A 27075-nucleotide genomic window follows, 5' to 3' on the forward strand; every position below is an offset into this window, starting at 1 on the left:
TGCTAAAGTCAAGCTAGCAAAGGTACACGGTCTCCCGCTCAAAGCTCCAACAAACAAAAGAAATCACCCAAGCCCGCGAATACACTCTGAATTTGAAGTAAGTTATTATTTTGTATTTATCTTATTCACTAGTGTTTCGTACTTGGTGTTTATTTATTCATGTTTCCATTTTTATTCCAACAAAACATGTATATCACAGTTGGTGGTAAAAACATGTTAAAGGAAAAAATATATATTTTGAATTGGCCTAATTAATTTTCTCTCCAAGTAGCAACCTTTTATCTGCTGTTTAACGCAACACACAGCAATGTTCAGGGATATTAGTGCTGAGTGGCTTAAGATAGTTCACGCAACACATCCTGGTTTTTAATAATTAGTCAGTACCTTGCACTTTTATTTACAAGGACTCGCGCTGCTACGTATGTTCGTTTTTTACTTTAGTCAACACGTGAGAACTCTGACACACAGAGTATCCAGCTGTGTGCTACATGAAATCACAACTATAGTCTGCACTTTGGGGTGTGTCTGTAAATAGCTTCACACCGTGGGTTACCATGGTTACAGGAACGCCCTGAAACATTATAATGATGATCAATAAGAAATTTTTGGTTAGTTTGACTGTACAAAATCATTAATGTAGCCTGATTGTAGCTTGATGCTGACATCTTGTATTCTAACATATAGATCAAATGTAAAGCCTCAGAGCTTTGATTATTAACAGTATGTTTGTGATGACAAAGGTGATAACTCGCTATCACAAGACAAGGCTGACAAGGCTGCAAAAGTTGCTGTTTGTATGATGTATTTTTCTGTTGAACATAAGAGGCTCACTTTAAACAATATTATTAATAATAATTAATGATGATAATGAGAAGTAGAAAAATAACATACTAAACATTTCTGTAGATGGTTGATTATTTGAAAGAGTAAAACAGCTGCTGAGATATGTTATGACATATAATGATTATATACAGTTTTTTTAAAACTTTATTTACAAACCACATTACAGAAAGTTGCAAAAAAGGTTGTTTTTTTATGAATTGCGTCAGTCACTATCTGTATGTCCAGCGTTTCAGTGCTTCTTTTAATAGCTTTTTCATTGATATTTCAGACAATGATGTGGATGGAGAGACAGTCTCTTTGACAAGTCTTTCAAAAAGCAGCTAAAATTCAGAGACTTCACACACCGCTACAAGGAGGTCACCGTTACTTTGGAAGTGGTCAACCCAGAACAACAAACATGTGAAGCTTCTGTGTCCCCAGCAAACCAGAGGTGGTAATGTATAAATTAGGCTATTTTTTTCACCATTTCTCTTCTATTCTTATCTTGCTTGAGGTGGTGTTGTCCTAATCTAATAATGCTGTTCTTCTGCTGTATTTCAGTTTGGAATCTACTTGCCACAGACTGCCTGCAGTCATTTCCATTCCACAATTCCCACAAGATGTCCAGAGCCGCTTAGATGCTAAAGAACCGGTCCACAAGAAACAAAAGTACCGTAACAAAATAATTTTGACTCTGTATGACATGCTGTCACAGTGTACAATGTAAGTGTTCTTTTCCAAATTTCATACAAAAAATAAAATGTAATATGTATAGTTTTTATAATTTTTTATTAAACCGTTGCAAGTAAATACCAACTGTTTATCCATACACCTGTTCAACAAGCATAAATTTAAACAGGAAAGTGATATTTAAATTTTCTCCTGCAGTCTCTTATTCACCGTAATATGGTAATGTTGTTTGTTTTGTCACTGTTTGAGACAGGTATCCAACCAACTCGGACTACGTTCAGGTCGTTAAAGCGTTAATTGTGAAGTACCCTTTCTTAAGGGATGTACACGGGAATGGTTATGTAAGTACCTCTCCTTTGGTCTCTAATTTTAACAGATTTTAGATTTACAGAAGAATGCATAATTAACTTTCATGATATCTGTTTGGAACAGCCAACTCAAGAGAAAATTCAAAACAGAACGCGCTCCACTAATCAACAATGAGGAAGTAAAACAGGTAAAAGAAAAGTTTCGGCAAGCAAGATCACTGAAGACCCCAGAAGAATCTACATCCACATGTCCAAAACGACTGAAGCCATCTCTAGTAAGTCCCCTCAATCTCACAAAAGCTAAGGCAAGATCATATTGTGTACATATGATCTGTAACCAGTGATATCTGCTTTGATAAAGGAATCATGCATTGTGGGGGAGGATGCGAACTCTGTTGAGGCTCATATCAAGATACTGCTTGAGCAATACAGAAAGTTGCATCCCAACATGAATCTGGTGAAAGACCGCATGATGAAAACCTTTGCATGGAGACGCCGAGAAATAGCAGAAGGAATGTTAACTGAAGATCTGTTGACGAGATATCCATTCCTAAGAACATCCGCAGGGGTAAGAACAATTAAGCTGCTGCCAACTTCAGCCACAGTCAGTGCTTTAAATTGCTCCCGGTCTATATATTAACACTTAACAGAAATTGTGAAAAAAGGTTCATATAGACTTCTCCTACAGTTGTAATTAATTTCCATTTGTAAGATTTTACTGCATCTGTCCGGGCTGCCACTACAGCGTTCCTCCTATGCCTTTCTTTCCCCTATTTTTCTTTTTAAAATCTCAGTTGTGCGATGAGGTTGATCCCATGCACCCCTCTCCAGTCAACATATGCCACCGCATCAGTGAGAACTTCACATCTATTCTCCCAAATATGCTGAAACTTGTCAAGGATTCGTCACTGAAAAAACTATACATGGAAGCAAGAGAGGATGCCTTGGCTGAGGATATTAAAGGTACTTATTTGAGCACATACAGCTAGTTCATTTTGCTCCATCATTGTGTCAGTTGTGTGCAGTCCGTTTTTTAAAGAGACTACAGTTCCACTGAACTGGTATTGCACTGTTAATCTGTTTGTGGCACCTAGTGGGTGTGTAATGCAATATTATCTTAATGATGTTTAATTTGTTTATTTCTCACATGCATTTTAAAAGCTAATACATTTTAGTTTATGGTACTGAACCTGAAGTAACATGCGGTAGCCTGTCTTGGAATTTGCAGGTTATTTGTACCAACATTCCTTGAAATGCATTAAAATTTTAAAATCTGTATGACCTAGGAATTGATTTCAGGGGTGGACTCCTCCTCTTGCCATCCATATTCAAGGAGAAGATTGAGGATTTCATTATGCTTGGACAGGTAAATACCTGGTGTCCTGCATAGCCACTAGCCATAAGTTAATGTTCTTTTAGATCACTGTGCACGCTTTATCATATTGATCTTGTTATGTATGCTAACATTCTTTTCTCTTATGCAGAAAAATCCTCAAACTCCATATCCAACCGTTCAACCGAAAGCACAAGGGTTGAAATTTGCCTTCTCCAGACAGTGCCAGAGTGTGGTCAATGTCGAGGGAATTGAGGTCTGTTCTTGCACTTCGGTGGATGAAGCCTTCATTGCAGCCTTCTGCATGTACTTTGTCTTCAACATGGCATATCCTGGATACTTGAAAAAGACACTGACCTTTCTCCAGAGGCGCATCGCAAACATCACGGTGGATGGAGACAAATCCCTGCCGGTAACTGTAACTTGAATTGTCAACCTTCTTCACTGACAAAATGCTCAAAGAGGACCTTTACTCTTTTAACTGATTCATCATATTGGACTTGTACATGCACACGACCCTCATTTCAACATAACCTGTGGGATAAGTAACTGCCAGTCTGCTTTTTCCAAGTATCATTCTATTAGGCTGCATGTTTATCAAAATTGCTCTGAAGTAACTGAAGATTTTGCTCAGTCCAGGAAATGAGTTGGACCATCAAGCTCTCGACACATATTTGTTGATAATAGACTGTATGTTTCCTTGAGGTATTCTGTGTAAGTATGTTATATCTAAATGTGTGTTACTTTTTGAAGTATTCTGCCTTATGTTAATGTGACTGCAATCTTTATTGTTATGTTATGCATTGACATTGATTCATTTTATATGTAGCTATATTGAATTGAATTAAGATTTTTACTATATAAATGCTGACATGTTTATCTGAAAACATATTTGATATGCCGATATCTTCAAACTCATTTTGGCCGATGCCGATACCGATATATAAACATTTTTCCCCTGATGTATATATAATTTAGTTTTACTGAAGAGAAATCCAAGACTTTCTACTTTACCTTATTACACATATGTGGTAGATACCATAAATGTATAATTTTACAAATGTAAACAGACATTCACCCCTGGAAAATAGATACATTATTTCACTTGGAGGAGAATAAATTATATGCCAGTGCCACATTTTATTTTTAATTTCAGACTTCAAACTTCAGTCCTTACAAGAAAAATAGATAAAATACATTAATACATTTTAAAATAAAAAAATGTACATTCATCTCCTACTTGAACAGGTCTGCCAAATGCTTCCCTGACATAGTTGACATTGTACACAAACGCAGCTGTAGTCCAGACCTACGCTTCAGTCCTGACCCACTTTAAAGTATAATCAAACTTCCATATATTGTCTTGTGAGCGACACACACAGTCCTGTAACAACTCAGTGACAGTGTGCTCTGTATTGCAAAAAAAATACATCATCCTTCACTTGAACTTGAGTCGTGCAAACCTTTTCAGTCCAACTAACTAACAACTTCAGCTGACCGTTCAGCTATTTTTTTAATACCAGAGGTAGGTTTTTCTTCGAGCACTCCTTTTTTTCCATGTCAAAGTACCGGTCTTTGTAGCGGACATCAAGCATTGTTGCAACAGAATAAAGTGCTTCACATGCAGCACACCGTTGAAGCGATGATTGACGGCTTCCAGCAGGGTAGTTTTGGTGGTCTGCACGCCTCTGTCCGTGTCACTCGGCCGGCCAAGCAGTCGTGTCAGGGCCACAACCGCGGGGATAACATCAGCTGCAGAGGCCTCTGCAGAACTTACATCTCTGGTCAGCTGCTCAAAGGGGGCGAGAAGTGTGATCATATTTTCTAGAATTCCCCACTGATTTGCCGTTACAGGAAGCTCGAAATCACCAGCATAAACACCTAGTGCCCATTCTTCTGCCCGACCAAGCTTCGCATCATATAAAATGTTGAATTCCATCTGGTAGCGACGTCTTGTTGAAGTCGTTTTACTGACCCACGGCCACAACATCTGCCACGCTGCTCTGAGACAGGACACCTTCATGCACCGCCAGTTGCAGCGTGTGTGCCATGCACGGTAGACTTGCCACACCAAACTCCACCATAGCTTTAGCCATGTTACGGGCATTGTCACGTAGCACGACATTCACTCGTTCTCTTTCTATTTTCCATTTCCCAAACATTATCAAATGTGGATGCAATTGCAGCTGCTGTGTGAGAACCAGGGCATTCCTGTGAGTTTAGGACCACTGGGCAGTGAGGCTCAACATGCTAATAGGACTCACGCGATGTCGTATCATCGTGAATCCCTAACTTTCGGAGGTCTTCAGCAAGCGTTGTCACTACCTCCCCATAGGCCGTACGACTGCTCTATTAAGCTGCTGCAGGGTGCCCCGCTGCCTTCAAGTTGGCTGTACAATTGCCAGAAAGGGAGGCAATGGAGACGTACATTGGTGACTCTTTGGCTGCTGGCATCATCCATCCTTTGTCATCCCCAGTCGGGGCAGGGGGTTTTTTTGTTGAAAAGAAAGGCATTTCGGCCATGCATTGACTTTCGTGGGCTTGATAGCATAACAGTGAAAAATAAGTATCCCCTGCCGCTCATTAACTCCGCTTTCGAACCCCTTCAGGGAGCCACTGTTTTCTCAAAACTGGACCTCCGTAACGCTTATCACCTCGTTTGAATTCGTCATGTTGATGAGTGGAAAACGCCCTTCAACACCCCCTTGGGCCATTTTGAATACCTGGTCATGCCATTTGGCCTCACTAACGCCCCAGCAGTGTTTCAGGCCATGGTTAATGGTGTGTTGAGGGATTTTTTGAACCGCTTTGTTTTTGTGTATCTCGACGACATCCTCATTTTCTCTGCGTCCCTTGAGGAACACGTCCGCCAGGTCCTTTTGGAGAATAAACTTCATGTAAAAGCAGAGAAGTGTGACTTCCATCAGAGTTCGGTCCCCTTCGTCGGGTTCATCATAGAGAGTGGACAGGTGTCTGCAGACCCGGAAAAGACCAAGACGGTTACGGACTGGCCCACGCCCACTACTAACAAACAATTACAGCGTTATCTGGGGTTTGCAAATTTTTACCGCAGGTTTATAAAAGACTTTAGTCGTGTGGTAGCCCCCCTCACAAAACTTAAATCCCCCAAAGTTCCTTTCCACTTGTCTCCCGAGGCTAAACTGGCTATGTAGAGTTTAGAGACTGTTCTCCTCCCCACCTGTGTTGACCCACCCTGATCCAACGTTGCAGTGACTCTGGGGTGCAACGCTCCCCCTACGATCAGAAACTCCATCCCTGCGCCGTTCTGTCTAAAAAAAATGTCAGAAGAGAAAATGCGATGTGGGGAATCAGGAGTTGTTGGCGGTGAAGCTGGCGCTGGAAGAATGGCGGCACTCGCTCGAGGGAGCTGACCAACCATTTGTGGTGTGGACTGACCTTAAAATCCTGGCATACATACATACAAAACTCTCGCCTCGCCTAAAACTGTTCTTCAGCAGGTTTAACTTTCAATTGACCTACCGGCCTGGCTCTCGGAATGTTAAGCCTGATGCTCTGTCCTGTCAGTTCACAGACACCGAGGACTCAAACAAACCTGAAGCAGTCTTGCCTTCCTCCTGTGTTGTGGCCGCTGTTCGTTGGGAGATTGAGTCGCTTGTGAAGGCAGCTCAAGTTTCATATCCCGGACCTGGGGAGGGACCCCCAAACCGGCTCTTCATTCCAAGGTCTGTGCACCCTCAGGTGTTGCAGTGGGTTCACACCTCACGTTTTGCTTGTCACGCGGCGATGCGTCGCACCCTAACATTATTAAAACGACACTTCCGGTGGCCTTCGTTGGAAGCGGACGTTCGAGCCTATGTGGCGGCTTGCTCAATCTGTGATCAGGGTAAAGCCACCCACCAACCACCCTCTGGACTTCTGCAACCTCTTTCAGTCCCTAGTCGCCCCTGGTCTCACGTGGCGTTGGACTTTGTCACTAGCCTACCTACGTCTGAAGATAATGATACTATACTCACCATTGTGGCCGACAATTTATTTCACGTGTTTGGAAAACATTCTGCTCTGCCCTTGGTGTGTCGGTCTTCAGGGTTTCATCCTCAATCAAATGGTCAGACGGAGAGGGCAAATCAGGATCTGGAAACATCCCTCCTCTTGGGCTAATCACCTTTCTTGGATTGATTACTCTCATAACTCGCTGACCGCCGGCCACCGGCCTCTCTCCCTTTGAGGTAGCCCTAGGATATCAACCCTCGCTGTTTCCTGCCCAGGAAAAAGAAATGGCCATGCCCTCCGTACAGGAACGAGGTCTGGGTATCCTCCAGAAACATCCCCCTGCGTACGGCATCCCGCAAGCTCTCTTGGGAACGGTATCTGGGAACGTTTGTCATCGAGTCCGTTGTGAACCCCGCTGCCGTTCGGCTTAGATCCACCCCACCTTTCATGTGTCCCAACTGAACCCTGTGTCCTCCAGTCCCCTGTGTTCCCCTACTGAACCCCCCACCCCCAGTGCGTTTGATCGACGACCACCCAGCCTACACGGTACATCAGCTCCTGGACGTTCGGAGACGTGGAAGGGGATTACAATATCTGGTGGATTGGGAGGGGTATGGACTAGAGGAAATGATGTGGGTACTGTTGTGGGGCAGCTGCCATTTTCCCCCCCATCCTGCGTGTTTCCATCTTCCCTTTCCCCTATGTGTGTGTCTGTGCTCCACCTGCAAGAGGCGTGGCCTTCCAGGCGGCACAGCTGAGCCAAATCCTGCTCCGTATCACGGCTCGAACTACCAAGACCAGCCGTCTGATCTCTGTTCTTCTGCACAGATCCCACTACCTACCTGGTCCTCCCCTGCTGCCTGCCTCCTGCCATTCTGACGTCCCCACCTGGACTCCGCCACCGAGTTGCCAGACCTGTACCTTGAGTTTGTTCATTAAATTACTTAAACCACCAGTTGGTGTCCTGTGTGGGATCTCTGCATGCTGGGTCACATACAAAACCATAACAGTTCATGTGTTTGTCATGAACAGATCCCCAAACTATGTGGGGGGGATCTGAATGGATGCCATGGATTGCCAGTAGTGCATTATACCCTTGAACCTTAACATAAACCCCAGCCCTAAAACCAAGTCTGGACCAGATGTCCTCACTGAAAGTCTCAAACTCATTGGTCATTACAAAAGTAGCTGTACAAGTACACAGAATCACACAGCGAACCACTTTCCTTCTCTCCTATCTTATTTTTTGCACAAGCGCAAACAAGGGAAAGTAAACACACCCTATTAGGGCTCTGATTATTTCTGTTTGGTTTGGTGTTCACCCGCAGGATTTATTTACTTGTGAAAGTAATATATGAAAATATGAAAGTGAACTCATATCATTTTTTTTATGTATGCAGCTTTCCATGTAGAGTCCCTTAAGTGTGAGAGAGCTGCAGAGTCCAGAATAAAGGGATCAGTCACAAAACCAAACTTAAAAAACACTTTTGTGAGACCGGATGACACAATGTGTTGCATTGATAAATCAACTCTGTTAACTTGCTGTCCGGTTATTGAGAGAACCAGCTGTCACAATGTCCTATAGCTTCTCTCAATGAGACTGAAATACTTGACATGTAATTAATCATTCATTCCGGTTTGATTTAGTGACTCTTGTTGTTTCTGAGTGGTTTGTGTTTTACCACTGCAGGCCCACAGTGTTCTGAGTCACACCGAAACACATATCAAACTGAGAGGATTTATTGTGTTGTTATAACCAGAAAGTTAATTATTAATTCAGTAAAGCAACATAGACGACTGTTAGTGTTGTATTGTCACAGAAAGTGTGCACATTTCCTGTTGTTGCATCAGAATAAAAGTGATCCATTTTTAGTTGGTTTAATCGCTTTCAATATGAAGCAGCGGGGAGCAGCAGATGCTCATTTCACATAAGTAGCTTGATAAAGCTCTGACACAGCTGTAGTAATCGGTGTGTTAACAGAAGGCTTATCTGACAAATACTAGAAATAGTGATTGTATTTCAAAACTCGAAAATGCACATCTCTTTCTCTCCTCCTCCATTGTTGTTTGTGTGGCTGCGTGGTTGGTCTATGTATATACACGTGACAGGACCCTCATGCTGAAAATATAAATATAAATACCTAACTGCGCATAGGCGATGTGGCTTCACATCCAGAGACGCAAGAAATCAAAAATATATTTTACTACTAATGACACAATAGTAACACACAGTGGACATACTAACGCGTTAGATTACTCATTACTGAAAAAGGTGGTCAGATTCAGTAATCACTGATTTTAAATACAGGTCTTGACTGTTAAGTATTTTTCTTTCAAGCTTTTGTTTCGTTTTGATTTAAAATAAGAAATGGTATATATCTAATGGAGCAGCAAAGTAAATATATATCAGTCGCAAGATATCTCGATGGATCAGGTCAGAGTTGTTACACAGCCAAAAATCTTTCTAAAGAAGAAGAGGAGCAACTGTAGTTTGCTGTGCTGCTGAACTTTACTGGATTACACTGGCAGGTATATATCTAATTTGTATTCATATTTGATGGCCGTCTGGTCCTGGAAGAGTCTAACAGTGCCGTTAACTACACCTCTAGGGCTGCAACAACGAATTGATTAAAATCGATTGTTAAAAGCGTTGGCAACGAATTTCATTAGCGATTTGTTGTGTCGCGCGACTATTATGTTTGAGTATTTTTTAAAAGTTGCGCGCACCACGCAGAGCTGAAAAAAAAAAGTTGAGCGCTTGTGCAGCAGAAGAAAAAAAGCTCCGCCCAGCAGAGCATTGCTAAGAAAAATAAATAAAAAAGAGCAGAGCTGAGGTAGAGGAAAGACCATCGGAGAGATCCGTAATAATGTTCTGAAACACGCGCAGGAAGAGAAACCAATGAGACCTAAATCCTCCCAGGTATGGGAATATTTCACACTGAAATGGGGGGGGGGGGTTCTAGCGGTTATCTTTGCAGGGCCAGTCTCATCTTTTTCCGTTCTAATCGCCGCGCTTGACTTCAAGGTGTAACCTTTGTTATTGTTCGGTCTGAAACGGCGCGCTCAGTGACGGATGGTGCAGCAATATTGTTGTCTGGGTGGAAATCGGGAGAAATTCAGGAGAAAGGTCGTTCCCTGAGATTTTCGGGAGGGGCTTTGAAATTCGGGAGTCTCCCGGAAAAATCGGGAGGGTTGACATGTCTGATTGTAAGATATACAAAAGCGACATGGCCTGGCACGGGAGCACCACGGCGATGATTCAGCACTTTAAACGGAAACATGTTGGAAAAATCTAATCTAAATATTTTTAGTACCTAATATATTTAATTTGGCATCTGTTAAGTATACATCATGCGATGTGTGTATGTTTTTTGTGTTAGTCCATTTATTTGCTTATTTAGGGATGTTCAAGGAGCAATCTGTGCACTTTCTAAATATGTTTTGCACTGTCAGTTCTATTTTTCAATAAAGGGTTGGAAATTAATGTTTTTAATGATTAATTTTTTATCCGATTCATCGATTAATCGTTAGTTGCAGCTCTATACACCTCACATCTCCCACATTCTTAAACATTAGGAAGGCTTAATGTTGACAAACCACTAACGTCACGCCTGAAGAATTCATCAAATATTTGTAAACTTATACCTACAATTTTTCTTTGTTGCAGTTGCTGAGGTGAAAAGCATTCTGGGATATTTGGCTCGGATAGCATGGACAAGCCTGCTCTGATGCATGTCCGCTAAAATGGGCGGGGCGAGTCAGATCCGGGTATTATGACTGTTCTCGGCCAGATGCGGACGTTTCACGAGTCTATGAGAACAAAAGTCCAGACAAGAATGCATATTGAGAAAGGGCCAGTTTGTCAATCTTGCCTATTGTATCCCATAATGCAAAGCGGAGTCTATAGTCACAACAATCATGGCTAAAATAAACTAAATATCACAACACAAAAGTATGTTTTTCAATTCTCTTGAACCACTTCTTCAGGCGAATGCTTGCTACAAAGCAGCAGGGCAGAGAAAGAACCTTATTGAGACAACGTGGCCTTTTTTCTCAAGGAAGACAGGATGGTCATAACATCTTGCCATTTGAGATATAGCTAACAAACAGGTTTACAATGTATATACTCATATACATATTGAAAAAAAGAATGTTGGTGAGCTCAGCGCAGGTGGCAAAAAACAAATCTCCAGGTTCACTGTCAGATCCATCAAGAAAGACTTAAATATAATTAAAAATATATAATTTGGAACTGACAAATGCAATGTAATCCTTCGCCGACATAACTAAACTTCGGTGTTCATTTTAGGAAATCCTCAGATCTCAGACTCACAGGGTTCGTACGGCCATGAAAAACCTGGGAAAGTCATGGAATTTTAAAAATGCCCATTTCCAGGCCTCGAAAAGTAATGGAAAAAAATAAAATGACAAAAGTTTTGGAAAAGTCATGGAAATTTGTTATATTTATATGTTCACATGGTTCATTTAAGATACGTTTCAAATAATTAATATGATTTTAAAGAGAGAAACTTAAAATATGAGCAGGACGCTCTCATACTCGCAGCGCAAATAGTGGTATACCGTGGTTTTGTGAACACACCTTAAGTGAAAAAGTTTGATGGCCATAAAAATAGTAGCTCAGGAATCATCCAATGTGCCAGGGAAGTGTAGATTTAACCGTGGTTAGCTAACGCTACAAATGGAAAAGTGGATGTCATGAGTTGCGACAGAGATTTTTTTTTATCTCAAAAAGGTAATGTCTGGGTAAAAGAGGATGTCTGCTTGGTCTTGTGTTGCATTTGCTGATGTTTGACTGTTAGGAAAGTTGTTGTCAAGCTAACACAGCTACAGGGCTGAAATCTCTCACGGTTTCCCTGTGTGACACACACGCTTTTGTAGGTTTTCACACACAACTCAAGACAAAGCCAGACAGTAAATAAGGTACTGAATAGTCCAGCAGAAATATATACTTGAGTTCACTCATGTGGGCCTATGTGATCATGAGGTCAGAATGCACACACAATTGTACAAAATAATGCACACTAGATGCAATTTCATTGTCGTTTTTCAATAAAGGGGAGAAATTGCCCTTTAATTATGTGTCCATCTTTAATGTACCTAACCCACACATTTTTTCCACCTCAAAAAAACATCTGTAAATTTATGTTATTCATACTTATGGAAATAACTATGTAGTCATATAGATACGGACAATAGGCCTACATAGCTGTGTATAATCAATGTTTTTTTTACCATGTTTTCATTAATATCTTGCTGTGGGCCAACACTAATATGAATGCCATTTGTTAAGTGTTCAAAAAGCTGGGCAGGAACAAGCTGGTAAAAAGGAAACCTTACAGATGTTTGATTTATTACTTATTTGTGGTATCGTATCGAAAAGTATCGAAATATTTTGGCAGGTATAGTATCGGAACAACCCTACGCCGAGCACCACGTCTCTTCGGCCACCGCCTCCATGCTGGCGGCAGTTCCAAGTTGTTAAACGAGGGTGTTGATCCTTCGGTGGTGTTTGTCATTGAGCCCTCTTATCTGTCTGAATTTCTCACGCTACTCAGTGACTTTAAAACATATAGGTTGACTCATCTGACTCCACAACCAGAACTGGGCACAAGGGCGTAACCATGGTTTAGAAATTGGTTGGGCATTTAATAAACTGTTTGTACTTCATGGCTGGGGATTCCTTTGTTAAAGTCCCCAAGGACAGTGACTAAGGAGTCCGGGTTGGTCTGTAACTGGTCGGCGAGTGCCCACTGTGCCTCCTGCAAGTCGCCCGCGGAGGCATGTAAACACCGGGATGAATGAAGCGAACTCACAGGGGAGTAAAAGGGTTTACAGTTAATGATAAAAGATTCTACATCAGGAGAACATTGTTTTAGAATCACTGTTACGTCGTTTCACCAGCTGATGTTGGAGTAGAAGAAGATTCCTTCACCCTTCGTCTTGCCGGAGAGCTCCGTGTCGTGGCCCGCTCTGCGTCCGGTGTCGATCCACAAAGCCACGTCTCCGTGAAGCACAAAACAGAGGATGTAGACAAGTCTCTGTCTCTTCTCACGAACAGCTGAAGTTGGTCCAATTTGTTGCTCAGTGAGCGCACGTTGGAGAGAACCACGCTGCGGATACGCACTAACCAGCCAAGAGACCGATCCATTGACAGGGTTCATGAAAGGAGAACATATATTGTATATATTTTCTACTGTATATTGGAGGAGACAGATTGGTATTTTCTCAATATTGGGGAGGACACAACCCCCCGCCTATGCATCTTTAACTACTTAAACATCACCCAGCATGTTGACTTTCCCACCAATATAAAAGGACACACACACACACACACACACACTTGACCTGGTCTGTACCTCCGCCATCACCATCAGCAATCTAACCAGCATCGACCTCACCATCTCTGACCGCCTGGCTATCACCTTGGGCATAGTTATGTTTACAATAATAGCAGTGTGTTAAACAGGTGAGTAAACCTCAATTGTTTAAAAAGATTTATTTTAATGAATACAAATTCATTGGGGACACTCCACGTTCTATTTCAAAGCAAGAAAATTGGAAAAAGTTTTTGAATTTGATAATATTTTACAGAAAGTCAAGAAATATGTCCTTTACAAACAAATGTACTGTATAAACTAAGAAATGCTCGAAGATTGTTGAAGGACTTTATGAGAATCATAAACTAATATTTAGTGGCATAACCATGGTTTATGATAACTGCTTCACATGGAGTCGACCAACTTCTGGCACCTGTCAACAGGTATTGCAGCCTAAGACTGTCGTGGTTTGATTTTTGGTACTTGTTGTTTTTGTGTTCTTCCATTTTCCTGGCAATAGGAGACGGCGGAGGGTGAGGTTGGTGCTGAACGAGACACACCTGGTTCCCATCCCACTTAATCACTTGTGCCATAAAGACAGGCTCTGCTCGTCACTCCAGTGCCAGAGTATCCCCGCTCGGTTTTGCCTCATGAACAGCATTTTTGTCAGTGCACAAGTTTTCTATGGGATTAAAGTTCGGGGATTGTGCTGGCCATTCCATTACTATGATTCTGATTGTTACAGTATTTTCAGATCCATTCGAATAGTCGTTTTTCTTCCTCGACTTTCTGGTTTTGCCTGCCATTTTTAAAGCGTTTTTTAAACGAAGAATTTCAACTTCACTGCAAAAAGGGGAGAGTGGAAAACCTATAAAGAAATGCTGTTCAGCTAAAATGATAACAGTGATTTGTAACTGATTATTTTGAATGCAACTGTAGACATCCCCACCCCTTGTTAAGCAGAATCGCACCATAACATTTCGGAAAGTCGATCAGCCTGCCATCGCTCTTGTCCTCCCTAGCTGCCACCGTCTCTGCCTCGGCCCCTACTGCCTCCCCCACTGTCCTGGTTAACTACTACAACAACAAGCTGGCAATCACCTTGACTACATCTTCACTAGGAACTGCACTACAACTAACCTCACTGTAACTCTGCTGCATGTCTCTGATCACTACTTTGTCTCATACTCCCTTCCGCTCTCACCAACTAACGACCGCGCCCCATCAATCGACTCTATACCCGTCCGCCGTAAGATTCGCTCACTCTCCCCCCCTCCCTGGCCTCCTCCGTTATATCGGCTCTCCGCTCAACCGACTCTTTCGCACTTTTGCATCCGAACGTTGCCGCAGAGACTCTCCTAACAACTCTGTCATCCTCTCTCGACTCGCTGTGTCCGCTTAAGACTCGACGGGCTGGCAGATCCCCTCCAGCTCCGTGGTTGACTGAACCGGTGCGTGCTACGAGAGCCACTCTGCGAGCATCCGAAAGGAAATGGCGAAAATACAAACAACCTGATGACCTGCATGCGTTTCAGTTACTTCTGTCATCTTTTTCTGCCTCCATCTCCGCTGCAAAAAGTGCTTTCTACCAATCCAGAATTGAGTCCTCATTTTCCAACCCCCAAAAACTATTTTCCATCTTCACTAACCTCCTCGAACCCCCCAGTCCTCCTCCCCCCTCCACCCTTCTTCCAGGAGACTTTGTCACCTACTTTACCAGAAAAATAGCTGACATACGCTCCTCCTTCTCCAACCCACCTCCTTCCAATTATATCGCACAGACCTCGCCTCAATCGCCCTCACTTCCCTGTTTCACACCCCTGTCTCCTAACAAAAGTTCTTACCTTGGTAACCTCTGCCCGTCCCACCACCTGCCCCCTTGACCCCATTCAATCCCACATCCTACAGTCGATCGCCCCCGATCTTCTTCCCTTCCTCACATGTCTCATTAACAATGCTCTGTTATCTGGCTGTTTCCCCAACACTTTGAAGGAAGCAGGAGTTAACCCACTCCTGAAGAAACTCACCCTCAACCCTTGGGAAGAAAACAACTACAGACCGGTATCCCTCCTTCCCTTCCTGTCCAATACAATTGAACGAGTCATCTTCAACCAACTCTCCTCCTACCTCCCATAGTAACAACCTCCTTGACCCCCACCAGTCAGGCTTCAAGGCGGGCCATTCCACAGAGACTGCTCTCCTCGCTGTCGCGGAGCAACTCCACGCTGCTAGAGCCGCCTCTCTCTCCTCCGTCCTCATCCTACTGGACCTTTTCTGCAGCATTCGACACAGTAAACCACCAGATCCTTATCTCCGCCCTTCAGGAACTTGGTGTCACAGGATCCGCGCTGTCTCTTCTCTCATCCTACCTTGATGGTCTCACCTACCGGGTAACTTGGGGAGGATCAGTGTCGGAACCTTGTCCCCTTATTACTGGAGTTCCTCAGGGCTCCGTCCTGGGTCCCCTCTTCTCAATTTACACCAACTCCCTTGGCTCCGTCATTCGCTCGCACGGTTTTTCCTATCACAGCTATGCCGACGACACCCAACTAATTCTCTCCTTCCCCGACTCGGACACTCAGGTTGCGGCACGGATCTCTGCATGTCTGACTGACATCTCCCAGTGGATGTCCGCTCATCACCTGAAGATCAACCCCGACAAAAAAAAAACAGACCGAACTACTTTTCTTCCCTGGAAAAACCTCGCCCACTCAGGACCTGACCGTTAACTTCAGCGACTCCGTGTTAACGCCCACTCAGAATGCCAAGAACCTCGGCATGACACTTGACTCCCAACTCTCCCTGACTGCCAACATGATCCTGTAGATACACGCTCTACAACATCAGGAGAATACGACCCCTTCTCACTCAGAAAGTGGCACAGGTACTGATTCAGGCGCTTGTCATCTCCCGCCTTGACTACTGTAACTCTCTGCTGGCAGGTCTCCCAGGTACCGCCATACGACCACTGCAGCTCATCCAGAATGGAGCAGCTCGACTGGTCTTCAACCTTCCGAAATACTCCCACACCACACCGCTTCTCCGTTCTCTTCATTAGTTACCAGTGGCTGCCCCCATCCAGTTCAAAACATTGGTACTGACGTACCATGCTGTGAATGGATCGGGACCAGTCTACATCCAGTACATGGTGAAACCCTACATCCCAACCCGCACACTCCGATCTGCATCTGCCAAGCGGCTTGTTCCTCCCTCACTGAGAGAAAAGCACTCGGCGAGATCGCGACTCTTTGCTGTCCAGGCTCCCAGATGGTGGAATGAGCTCTCCAATGACATCAGGACTGCAGAGAGCCTCTACATCTTCCGTTGAAAACTCAAGACACACCTTTTTTAGACTCTACCTTGACTAAAACACTAGCAAACCGTAGCACTAACAAATGATAGCTCTTAAATTGTACTTATAATGGCACTTTTCTATAACATGTTTTGAAACTGCTTATTTGATGAAAAATGTACTTTCTTGTTACTTGTTCTTCTGAGTTTGTATCTCTATGTGGAAATGCACTTATTGTACGTCGCTTTGGATAAAAGCGTCAGCTAAATGATATGTAATGTAACTCCACCTCCTGCCAGATGGAAGGGGCACAAACAGTTTTTGTCTGGGGTGAGAGGAGTCGGCAACAATCTTTTTAGCTTGCTTCAGGGTCCTAGAAGCGAACAAGTCCTGGAAAGATGGCAGATTTCAGCCATTCACCCTCTCTGCAGAGCGATGACACGTTGCCGCCGGCCCTTGTCCTTGGCTGTGGCTGCAGTGTACCAGACGGTGATGGAGGAGCAGAGGATGATGGCCGAGTAGAAGTGCACCATCATTGTCTTTGGCAGGTTGAATTTCTTCAGCTGCCTCAGGAAGAACAGCTTCTGCTCCCACTTGAGGTCCTGGGTGCTGATGGAGCCCAGGAAAAGGAAGGACTCCGTAATGGGGGAAGGTGGGACTGCGTTCTTCCAAAAAATCTACAACCACCTCCACTGTTTTCAGTACGATGAGCTCCAGGTTGTTTCAAAAATCTATTATCTAAATACCAGGCTGAAAAAAGGAATCAAACAAGGCGAGCCTGAACCCGATACAAACAAATGTGTTTGTAAAAATCTATGATTATGGATGCAAGCATATGCAAGATCCTTTGACTTGGGAAAAGACGAATTGGCACAGGACGAAGGGAGACGCAGACAAAATATACACACACAGGGTAAGGGCTCAAGTGGAAACAATCGGGCCAGGCAGACAATCAGACCAGCACACAAGGGGAAGGAGCATGTTGCCTGAAACGAGAGCAAGGTTCATTTTCAAAATAAAATAGGAAATCACAAGACAACATAGACACGAGACAACTTGATTAACAACGTTTACTGGACATGACAGCTGCACCGCGTCACCTGATGGTCAGATTCCCACCTGTAGGTTTTCAAGGGTCAAATTACAGTGCTTTTTTTTGTCAAAATTATGGATGAGATGGATATATCAGGGAGAGAGATGACAAAACATTGTTTTAAACTGTATAAAATCATTATCTAAAATGTATTACATTTTGGAGTAGTGTTCTCTTGAGTTATTATATCTTAACATGCAAAATCTACAACACACACTCACTAAAACAGGGCACATTCTGTTCTGTTCTCCATGCTTTCTATTAGCCGAGCAGCTGCAGACACAAAACACTCTTTACGTCCTACATGCTCGCGCTCTCTCCCCTCTGTCCTCCTCCTCTCCTTTCTCTATTCCCTCTCTCCAGCCCGAGCTGCAACATGGATCCGTGATCAACACCCACGCTTCCTAGAGTGGATGGAGAGAGGGAGAGTGCCACATAGATGATACAAATATGGCCAGCGGCACTAAAACCGTAAATAACGGCCGATATAAAACGTGCAACATCCACACATGGCAGATGAATCGATGGATGGATTGAAAAGCAATATAAATTTGGCGCAACCACTAATTACTTTCACTATTAAATCTGCCAGAGATACTCCGAATACTATGAATCAACATATAAATTCACCTGTAAGAAAATTTCCATCAAAACAACCTGTTCTCCCGTCAAATTCCGCTGGTTTATGGATGACGATCTAGTTTAGATCTAGGTCAGCAGTAGGGTAGTGATAGGTGGTAAAACAATGGATAAACAATGTGTCACACTCGGGCTGGGGCAGGATGCAGTGAGGACCCAGGCGCAGAGTTTCTCCAATCAAAGTGCTCTTTATTGCTAAACAAATACAAGACGTGCTCCAACGACGAATGACGTGACAAAGGACAACAGGCACACAGGGCTTAAATACACAAGGGAGGTGCAGGTGATTGGACACAGATGGAATCAATCATGCAATCACAGGACAAGGCGGGAAGTGAAGTTAACCCAGGACCACAAGAGACATGAAACTTCAAACTAAAACAGGAAGCGAGGCCAAACCGTGACAGAACCCCCCCCCTTAAGGACCGAATTCCAGACGGTCCTAAAGGAGGGTGGAACCTAGAAAAACAGACAAAGGAGGGAGGGCGGGGAACCCAACAACCCCCGGCCGCCCAGGGGACTCAAAGGGTCGGCGACACGGTGTCGGGTCCCTCCGGCCGGGATGACCGCCGGCCCTCAGGGTCTCGGGGGGCCGACCGCTACGGCGGCCGGGCCTCAGGGTCTCGGGGGGCCGGCCGCTACGGCGACTGGGCTTCAGGGTCTCGGGGGGCCGGCCGCTACGGCGTCGTTGTGGCGGGGGGCGCCGGGCGGTGCGGCTCCGGCGTCGTCGTGGCGGGGATCACCGGGTTGAGCCCTGACCCCAATCCCCCTCCAAGGACCGGATTCCAGACGGTCCCCAGAGGGTGGGAAGGGGGGGTCAAGATCGGGCGTCTGGGGGCCGGAACGGGCGCAGGCGAGGCTCTGGTGGCAGGAACGGGCGCAGGCGAGGCTCTGGGGCCCGGGACAGGAGCGTGGTCTCCTCCCCCCCCCGGGCTCCCTTTCCTCGGGTTGAGGAGGTCTCAAAGCTCGAGGCACATCTTCCTGTAGGCTCTGGGCCCGAGAACAACGTCCGTCTTGTGCTGCCAGAATGGACTTCCCACGTCCAAATAGTTGGGGCCCTGACCGCTCCAAAACTCTGCTGAGTCCTCCTTTGGTCGCGTCATTCTGTCACACTCGGGCTGGGGCAGGATGCAGTGAGGACCCAGGCGCAGAGTTTCTCCAATCAAAGTGCTCTTTATTGCTAAACAAATACAAGACGTGCTCCAACGACGCGACAAAGGACAACAGGCACACAGGGCTTAAATACACAAGGCAGGTGCAGGTGATTGGACACAGGTGGAATCAATCATGCAATCACAGGACAAGGCGGGAAGTGAAGTTAACCCAGGACCACAAGAGACATGAAACTTCAAACTAAAACAGGAAGCGAGGCCAAACCGTGACACAATGGATGTGGCCACTTTGTTTGCTAGTGATTCTACCAATATTCATAGGATCCTGCGGCAGGAATTAGATAAAGTAGTGGAATAGTCAGCCAAGTATCTAGTCTTCAAAAGAGAGTAATACTAGGACCTCAGAATATCAAACAAACATTTTGAATTTCTGCGATATCTGAGTCAATGACATGGGATGTTGGAGCATGAGAACGTCATTAATGGCTTCTCATGTTGGATTTAACTGGGGAGCAGATGAGGTAAACATGTCCTGTAAAAGAGGCTATGCTCTTTATCATGGGTGAAGGTGTAGAGAATGCTGACTCAAGCACGTAAAATGAGAGGCACAGCTTTTAGAACAACTATTAATGCTCTTTTAACTGAAATGGCAGAAACCAAAGCAGGGCTGTGTAAGAGCAAATTGCCTCTAAAGCACTGATCTAAGCTACGGAACTCTAGGTATTTTTGAAGAAGCACTTGGAACTTCAGGGAAGGGATGGATGAATAAGGAGAAGGAAATTAGAGTAGGGATAGTGGGAGTTGCAGATTCATCAATGGGCCCGAGAGCATGCTGGCAACCTGTTCCACCAAGGTTGCTGCCAGAATCTGATTTAGACATTCCTATATTAGACTAAATTCACAAGGGTGTAGGACAGGGGTGTCAAACTCATTTTAAGTTGGGGCCAGATACTGCCCACTTTGATCTCAAGTGGCCCAGACCATTAAAAATAATAGGGGGGGGGGGTGGTGCTCGGCACAGGAAAAACTCTGAAAATGAAAAAACCCTTCGATGGGGGAAAAAAGGGAAGAAACCTTAGGGAGAATATCAGAGGAGGGATCCCTCACCCGGGATTGACAGACTGCAATGGATGTCATGTGTACAGAATAAACAATGTAAAAGATGTACAATACATTCAATTCCGCTAACAGAAATAATACAAGTAATTGCAAGTAGCAGAAAAAATGTACGGCAGGACCACCACAGGGAGAACCACCATCCACAGAGGCTTCTGTTGGGAGGGAGAGCAGAAAGATGTTGGTTTATGATGACAGTAATATGAATCATATTTAAAGTAATGTGATGGCAGCAGCAGGTGTCAGCAGAGCTATGCCAGGAGTCAGAACCAAGGTTTGCACTGAACTACGAAGTTTCAGTAAGACTAAATATATCAACATGGTGGTTAGATATTAGTTAATTTGCTAAAACAGCTTCAGAGCACAGAGATCTAAAATTCAAAAGTCCCCCCTCTCCTAGTTTGTTGCACTGTTTCTATTATTTTAACTCCTTGTTTGTTTAAATAACTGTGTCTATAGGGTTAATTATGCTATGGCTGAGTGACTGCTCGGATGGAAGCGCTGAGTGTGTGTAAGACTGCGACTCTGCTCCCTGGATTAAGTCCATTAAGAAACTGGGTCAGGTTCTTAGAAATAAGTTGAGGTCCATTCAAAGTTGGATGGATGCCGTCCCTCCTAATCAGACCAGGCACTCCCCAAAACATCTTCCAGTGATCAACGAAGCCAACAAAGTTCTTTACTGGGCACCACCTCGACAACCAGCGGCGGAATGACGACATGCGGCTAGACATGTCGAGTTTGGGAGGGGGCCAGAGAAAACTACGGTGTCCGACATTGTTTTAGTGTATGTACACACCAATTCCACGTTAACTTTAGTGACTGGTGTAACCGGGAGTCATTACAGCCAACGTGAATTACAATCTTACTGTATTTACATTTATCCTTAGCCAGCAGGTTAAGATAAGACTCAATGTCGCCCGCTCTGGCCCCGGGTATACAAGTAACTATGGCCCCTGGTTTTGCTAACTTCATGTTCCTTAGAATGGAGCTACCTATCACCAGAGTCGTGACAACGCCTCATAGATAATTCGCCGCTTGTACTGAAAATAGCATGACAGGATCAACTTGGTATCACTAGAGCTTTGAAAAAGTTCAATGACATCAAACACGCTGGCGACAGGAAGTGACGCAACAGACTTACCGCACCGGATGCCGTGTCAAACAGACATGATTAGTGATTGTTTGGCCGCCATTAAGGGAGGGTCAGCTTTACGGCATCTGGGTTTTTCCTTCGTCCTGGGCGTGGTTCTGCTGAGACAACACAGGTCCCTCTTCGAGGTGTATAAACTCCTGCTCTCCCCTTTCCTCTTTGTTCCTTCTCCCTCAGAGCAGGAAGATCTGACAATCTTTCCCTTTTCAGCTGACTTTCCCTTTTCAGCTGAATTGTAGTCTGACTTGTCAGTACTTATGGCTTGTGTTTAGTATTTCTGTATTCTTTATCATTTTTCAATATTCTAGTTAGTAATAAATACTTTTGATTTCTCACAAGGCTTCAATCCACAAATTTCCACCACACATTACATTTACCCTGGGGAGCAATTAGGGGTTAGGTGTCTTGCTCAGGGATAGTTAGCAGCCGGGATTTGAACAGCCAACCTTGCGGCTCCCAGCGAACCATGGTACTCCATGCGACACCATTGCCCATGCTTCAGCAGTCAATATTTTGGCATCACAGAACCAGCAGTTCCTCTTCATATCTTCACATGACAACACGTGATTGTGAAAGGTTTCTTTCATTGTGCCAGTTGGCTACGAGGCAGCTGGCTTTTCAGTTAGATTTTGAGTTGCCAGTTAGTGAGATGACAGACTTCTGCATCTGTAGCCCATTCATCTTTCTTTAAAAAAAATTCCACCTGCTTTCCCACGAGCATTGGATCTTTGGCTTCCATATGCGGTATGCTGCGTTCACACCAAAAGTTTTGCCACGCTTTACTCGACAGTCATTTTTAGGGCCTGAGCCGACTGAAAGTCGGGCGAAGCCCTATTGTGTTTCGAAGATCATATGGGGAAATTTTTTCCCACTTTTACCGATTGACCTGGAACCTTTTCACACAGGTTTGCTCCACAAAAAAGTCAATTATGGTATGCAAATGCGCCTACCGTTTTATGTCCGCCATTTTGAATTTTGTGAAAAACACTTTTTTGCGAACTTCGGCCAGACTGGTTCGATACTTACGAAATCTTCGGCAAAATGATCATTGGCTCAATGCCATCAAAAGTTATGAAGAATGTTGATATCTCATTTTAATAAAGTTTGTAAAGGGTGTGACCTGAAAAGGAAAGACCTATAACTTAAGTTATTAACGTCTATCCTCACCAAATCTATAGGACATGTTCACATTGAGTCTTAGAACATCCACAAATTTTTTCAGAATATTCGAACATTAGGGGGCGCTATAGTGATACTCTGTATTTTTTGCATTTACAAACGAACAAACTCCTCCGAGAGTTTAAATCCAATAGATTTCAAAATCTGTTTTGAAGTTTTCATAAAACTACCTGGGCGTGATCTTGCGTCCAGTTTGGACAATATTTGACGAAATGTAAAATGTTATAACTCCAAGGAACATTGATATTTCTGGCTAGAAATATGTATTCATGATGCTTGTGTAGGCCTAGCAGTATTCCCATGCAGTGATTTTCGAAAAAGTAAAGTCAATGCAAATTTCTACAGTTAGATGTCCATCTCCTAGCTCTTTAATCTGATCCACTTCAATCTGGGAATATAAGACGTAAGACTGTGATGATAGGTTACAGTGAATATTGGGAGTTTTAGACCAACTTTGTTGCCGTACCGATACCATCTTCGCATGAAAGTTCAAGCACATCTTCTGAGCCTCGGCACACTCCAAAACTCTTGAAAACCTCGGTGAGTGTCCTACGTGATGACCTTTACAGACCTGATGTGGAGTTTTGGATCAAAAGTGAAAAATTGCCTCCATAGCACCCCTTGGAAGTTTTCGACACCCTGTTTGACCTAAAATACGGTGATTTTTGAACAAATGTATTACAGGAAGTCAGTTATAATTTTTTGCTGTGAATATTCCCTCTTTTTGCACTTCACATTTATTGCATCAAAAACTATATTGACTAAAAATGTTATTAAATTGACTACGACATCTTTTAGTCTTAATATTATATCAACCTAAAGAATTAAACATTAACATTTAAGAACGAATAGCTCAATATCTGCAAATAAATAGTCCCCACAGATCGCACTCTCTGCCCTGACGAAATGGAGTTGATCCAACCTATTTTAGTGACGTTTTGATTACAAAATTGTTTCAGAGCAGATACCTCTTCTGGTTAGGTATTGGTCTGCCATGTGCGGAGGCTAGTCGTGGATAGCTAGCATTCACTGACAGCCAATCAAATTGCAGCTTATTCCCGGATGGGGAGAAATCTTTATTTTCATTGTATTTGCTTTACAACAGAGTGCACACATGAACTGTTTTTGTACTTGTTTGTTTGAAGAAACATAAGCCTTGTTATGAATCGCCATTTGTGGATACCTGGCACTCACTGACAGCCAATACATGTGCAGCACTGTTGCCACTGTCTAAGGTGCTGAAACACCTTGTCCAAGGCGCTTTAAAGCTATTGTTATTGTGCTTGTTTCAGCACCTTCCACTGAATTGTTCTGGACTCTGGGGCAAAGAGACACATGAATGATGAAGAGCTTTTTACAAATCAATTAATGTTTACCTCACTTTGCTGTCTGCTGGTTATCACTATTTTAGTAGAAATAGTTTGTCCTTTCGCCCTCTCGAAACACACCTGGTTGTACTCAGGTGACGTCTCAATATAGTTAACGTACCCCTGACATAGTCGTTTGCATCATCATGACAATCATCTTAGCTATTTTTCAACATGAAAACAGTGTTTCATTATGATCAGCATAATTTGATGGGTGGTACAATGATGAGAATTCACTCACAAAATGTAACTAAGCTAAAGTTCAAACCAGTTCAAAACTCATTGATGACATGTAGACAATGTGAAGTACATGTATTTATTAAACACAACAGGGACATTCCATGTTGAATACAGAGTATCGTAGTTCCTGTCCTTCTGCTCACTGCGTTCATAGAGCAGGAAGTGGAAAGCTGCTCCATCGCTTGTGGTCAAACACAAACAGTCTCCTTCCTGTCTACAAAGGTCCAGTTGGTGAGGACAGCAGGGGCAGAGACGGACAACGTGGCATCTATAAAAACAGAAGACAGAGTACAAAAGTCCTTCTGACCTACAGAATCATACACTTTTGTGTGTAAAAATATAATTTAATGCAATGGGGCGTGACCTACAAGTTAGTTACTTGCTGAATTGTTGAAAAAACTTAAATAATGTTTTGTTGTCTAAGTAATTTTGACTTAGACAACAGAGAGACACGTTAGTCTCTCTGTGAGAGAGACACGTGTTCAGGGTCTGCTGATAGTCAAGATGTTTGTGTGTATGTCCAGATAATCTAGAGTGAACTTGTGAGGTAAATGTGTGTCCTAAGGTGAACAGCATGATGACATACATTTAAAGATGATTACCATCCTAAGGCCTTTTTAATGTTATGTTAAGTTTAATTATTGAAGTGTGAAGTGAAGTTCACCTTCTGACCATTAAACTATGTAATAAACAACATAACCATATTTGCCATTCTGTTCTCTCATTTTCACACTGATTTTGTACTACAGAATATCTATTAACACCACAACCTGCTGTAAATACTGTATTTATAAGTAGAAATCCTTCATTCAAGTAACTTACTTGTTACTTAATCTAAGTCAGGTGTCATGATCCGGATTCCTCTGTTTTGTTTTTCTTTCCACACACCCAGCTGAGACTCATTAACACACCTCCTCATTCCGATTCATGCTTTCACTCGCCCTAAACTCCCATAGCAAAGAACTCTCACACTGATTCTTCACTCACCTGTTTCTGCTCACTGCTTAATTTGTTCGACTATTTCTAACCACTGTTTCTCTACCTCCCTGTCAGACTGTTGTTGAACACTGAGCTGTTGCCTTGTCCCTGCATTACCAACCCAGCGTTGTCTTTTTCGAGCTCTTCTTTAAGTTTGGTTCCAGACTGCGTCTGCTGACGGCAGCCCCCCTTAGTTCGAGTTAGAAAGAATAAAAGACATTTTTCCGCACCTCTGCATCTGGGTCCTCTGTTCACCACGTAACATCAGGGTTCGATTCATGTATGATATGTTTTTTTTCTTGCGTGTCCAGCTGATATAACAAACAAAGGGATCCAGATTACTCTCCTTGGTGAGGTTATTGACTTGAGGTTCACTAATATCTTACTAAGGCTCTTACGGTTTTATATATAGTTTAGACAGACTATAGAAATGGATCAACAAGCAGGAAGTCTCCCCTGTAGGGCCGACCTTCCCATCGCAGAGACCGCTCGATAATTGACTACGAAAACTCTTATTGTTATTTCTTTAGGTTAATATAATAAGACTAACATTTCAAGAATGAATAGCTAAATGGTGCCCCCACAGTGACCGAGCGGTCTGGGTTCGTGGAATGATGTCGTCATGACATTTTTAATAACGCTGTTACAGCATCCGTACATTTGTCGTGTCTGTTAGGTGCACGTGAATTAAAAAAAAAAAAAAGCATTGTGACTTTTTCACCACCAACTTTTTTGTCTCGCCAACGAAAGTTAGCATAGATTTAGTCATAGATCCATTTTCGTCTCGAGCATCATGGTGCACCGGTGAATGGGACTTTATATACGTTTATATATTGACGTGTTTATTATCCGCTGGATCTTCTTATTGTCTGACATGAAAACGGTCCGTGAGGAAAAAACGAGTGATCTAAACAACTGCAATAGTAGGTCTGCAGGCTAGCTTCAAAGAATAGATTGCCATGGTTACCTGGCCGGTTTTAATTCAACCTGCTTTCATGCAACCAAGTCCAAGTTAAATTCCTCCAACATAACCTGAATATCCCTTATCCTTGTTTTGTGCAATACCCCCCAGTTTTGTCATTGTCTCTTCTTCCTTTTTGTCACTCATCTGCTCCCTATTATCTACCTGATTTTTTTTACTCCTGTGTCTTGTTAGTTCCGCCTTCTATACGTCAGGATTGCGGGCGCGAGGGCAAGGAGGGAGGACTCAGTCGCGGAGTATTGGAAAATAAAAGGACTTTAATAATCAAAAAACTCAAAATCAAAATCACTCCAACCAAAAAAGGGGAGGAAGGAGGCAAAAGCAAAACAGACCAAAAACAGGGACCTGGACTTGAACACACAAATTGACTTACTTGACATGAACGTTGACATGTAATGACGCCACACAAGACAAGAGACTCACAAGGTTTAAATACACAAGAGAGGTGCAGGTGATTGAACGCA

General features: G+C 43.4%; 1 protein-coding gene and 1 long non-coding RNA gene across 3 annotated transcripts; both read left to right on the forward strand.

Moving 5' to 3' along the window:
• Positions 1 to 1141: 1141 nt before the first annotated feature.
• On the forward strand, positions 1142 to 1853 carry LOC119217907 (uncharacterized). Of its 2 annotated transcripts, none has more exons than XR_005120315.2 (3): positions 1142 to 1276; positions 1384 to 1545; positions 1766 to 1853. It is a non-coding gene; the product is annotated as an uncharacterized LOC119217907 (long non-coding RNA). The 2 variants fall into 2 exon arrangements; XR_005120314.2 differs by having other exon boundaries at positions 1142 to 1273.
• Positions 1854 to 2187: 334 nt separating this feature from the next.
• LOC134126951 (uncharacterized) lies at positions 2188 to 7624 on the forward strand. The gene is made up of 7 exons (XM_062560887.1): positions 2188 to 2388; positions 2615 to 2783; positions 3107 to 3186; positions 3305 to 3565; positions 6012 to 6152; positions 7401 to 7499; positions 7604 to 7624. The coding sequence occupies exons 1-7, from the start codon at positions 2269 to 2271 to the stop codon at positions 7622 to 7624; spliced, it is 891 nt and encodes a 296-aa protein (XP_062416871.1). The 5' UTR covers positions 2188 to 2268.
• Positions 7625 to 27075: the final 19451 nt, after the last annotated feature.

The sequence above is a fragment of the Pungitius pungitius genome, chromosome 3 (genome assembly GCF_949316345.1).
Source record: "Pungitius pungitius chromosome 3, fPunPun2.1, whole genome shotgun sequence".
Lineage (NCBI taxonomy): Eukaryota > Metazoa > Chordata > Actinopteri > Perciformes > Gasterosteidae > Pungitius > Pungitius pungitius.

Excerpts from the sequence above, each read along its gene's own strand:
- LOC134126951 (XM_062560887.1), top strand. The coding sequence starts at position 2,269 with ATGAATCTGGTGAAAGACCGCATGATGAAAACCTTTGCATGGAGACGC. Across the intron at positions 3,187-3,304 it reads ATTTCATTATGCTTGGACAG|AAAAATCCTCAAACTCCATA; the intron begins GTAAATACCTGG and ends TCTCTTATGCAG. Across the intron at positions 3,566-6,011 it reads ATGGAGACAAATCCCTGCCG|GAACACGTCCGCCAGGTCCT; the intron begins GTAACTGTAACT and ends GCGTCCCTTGAG.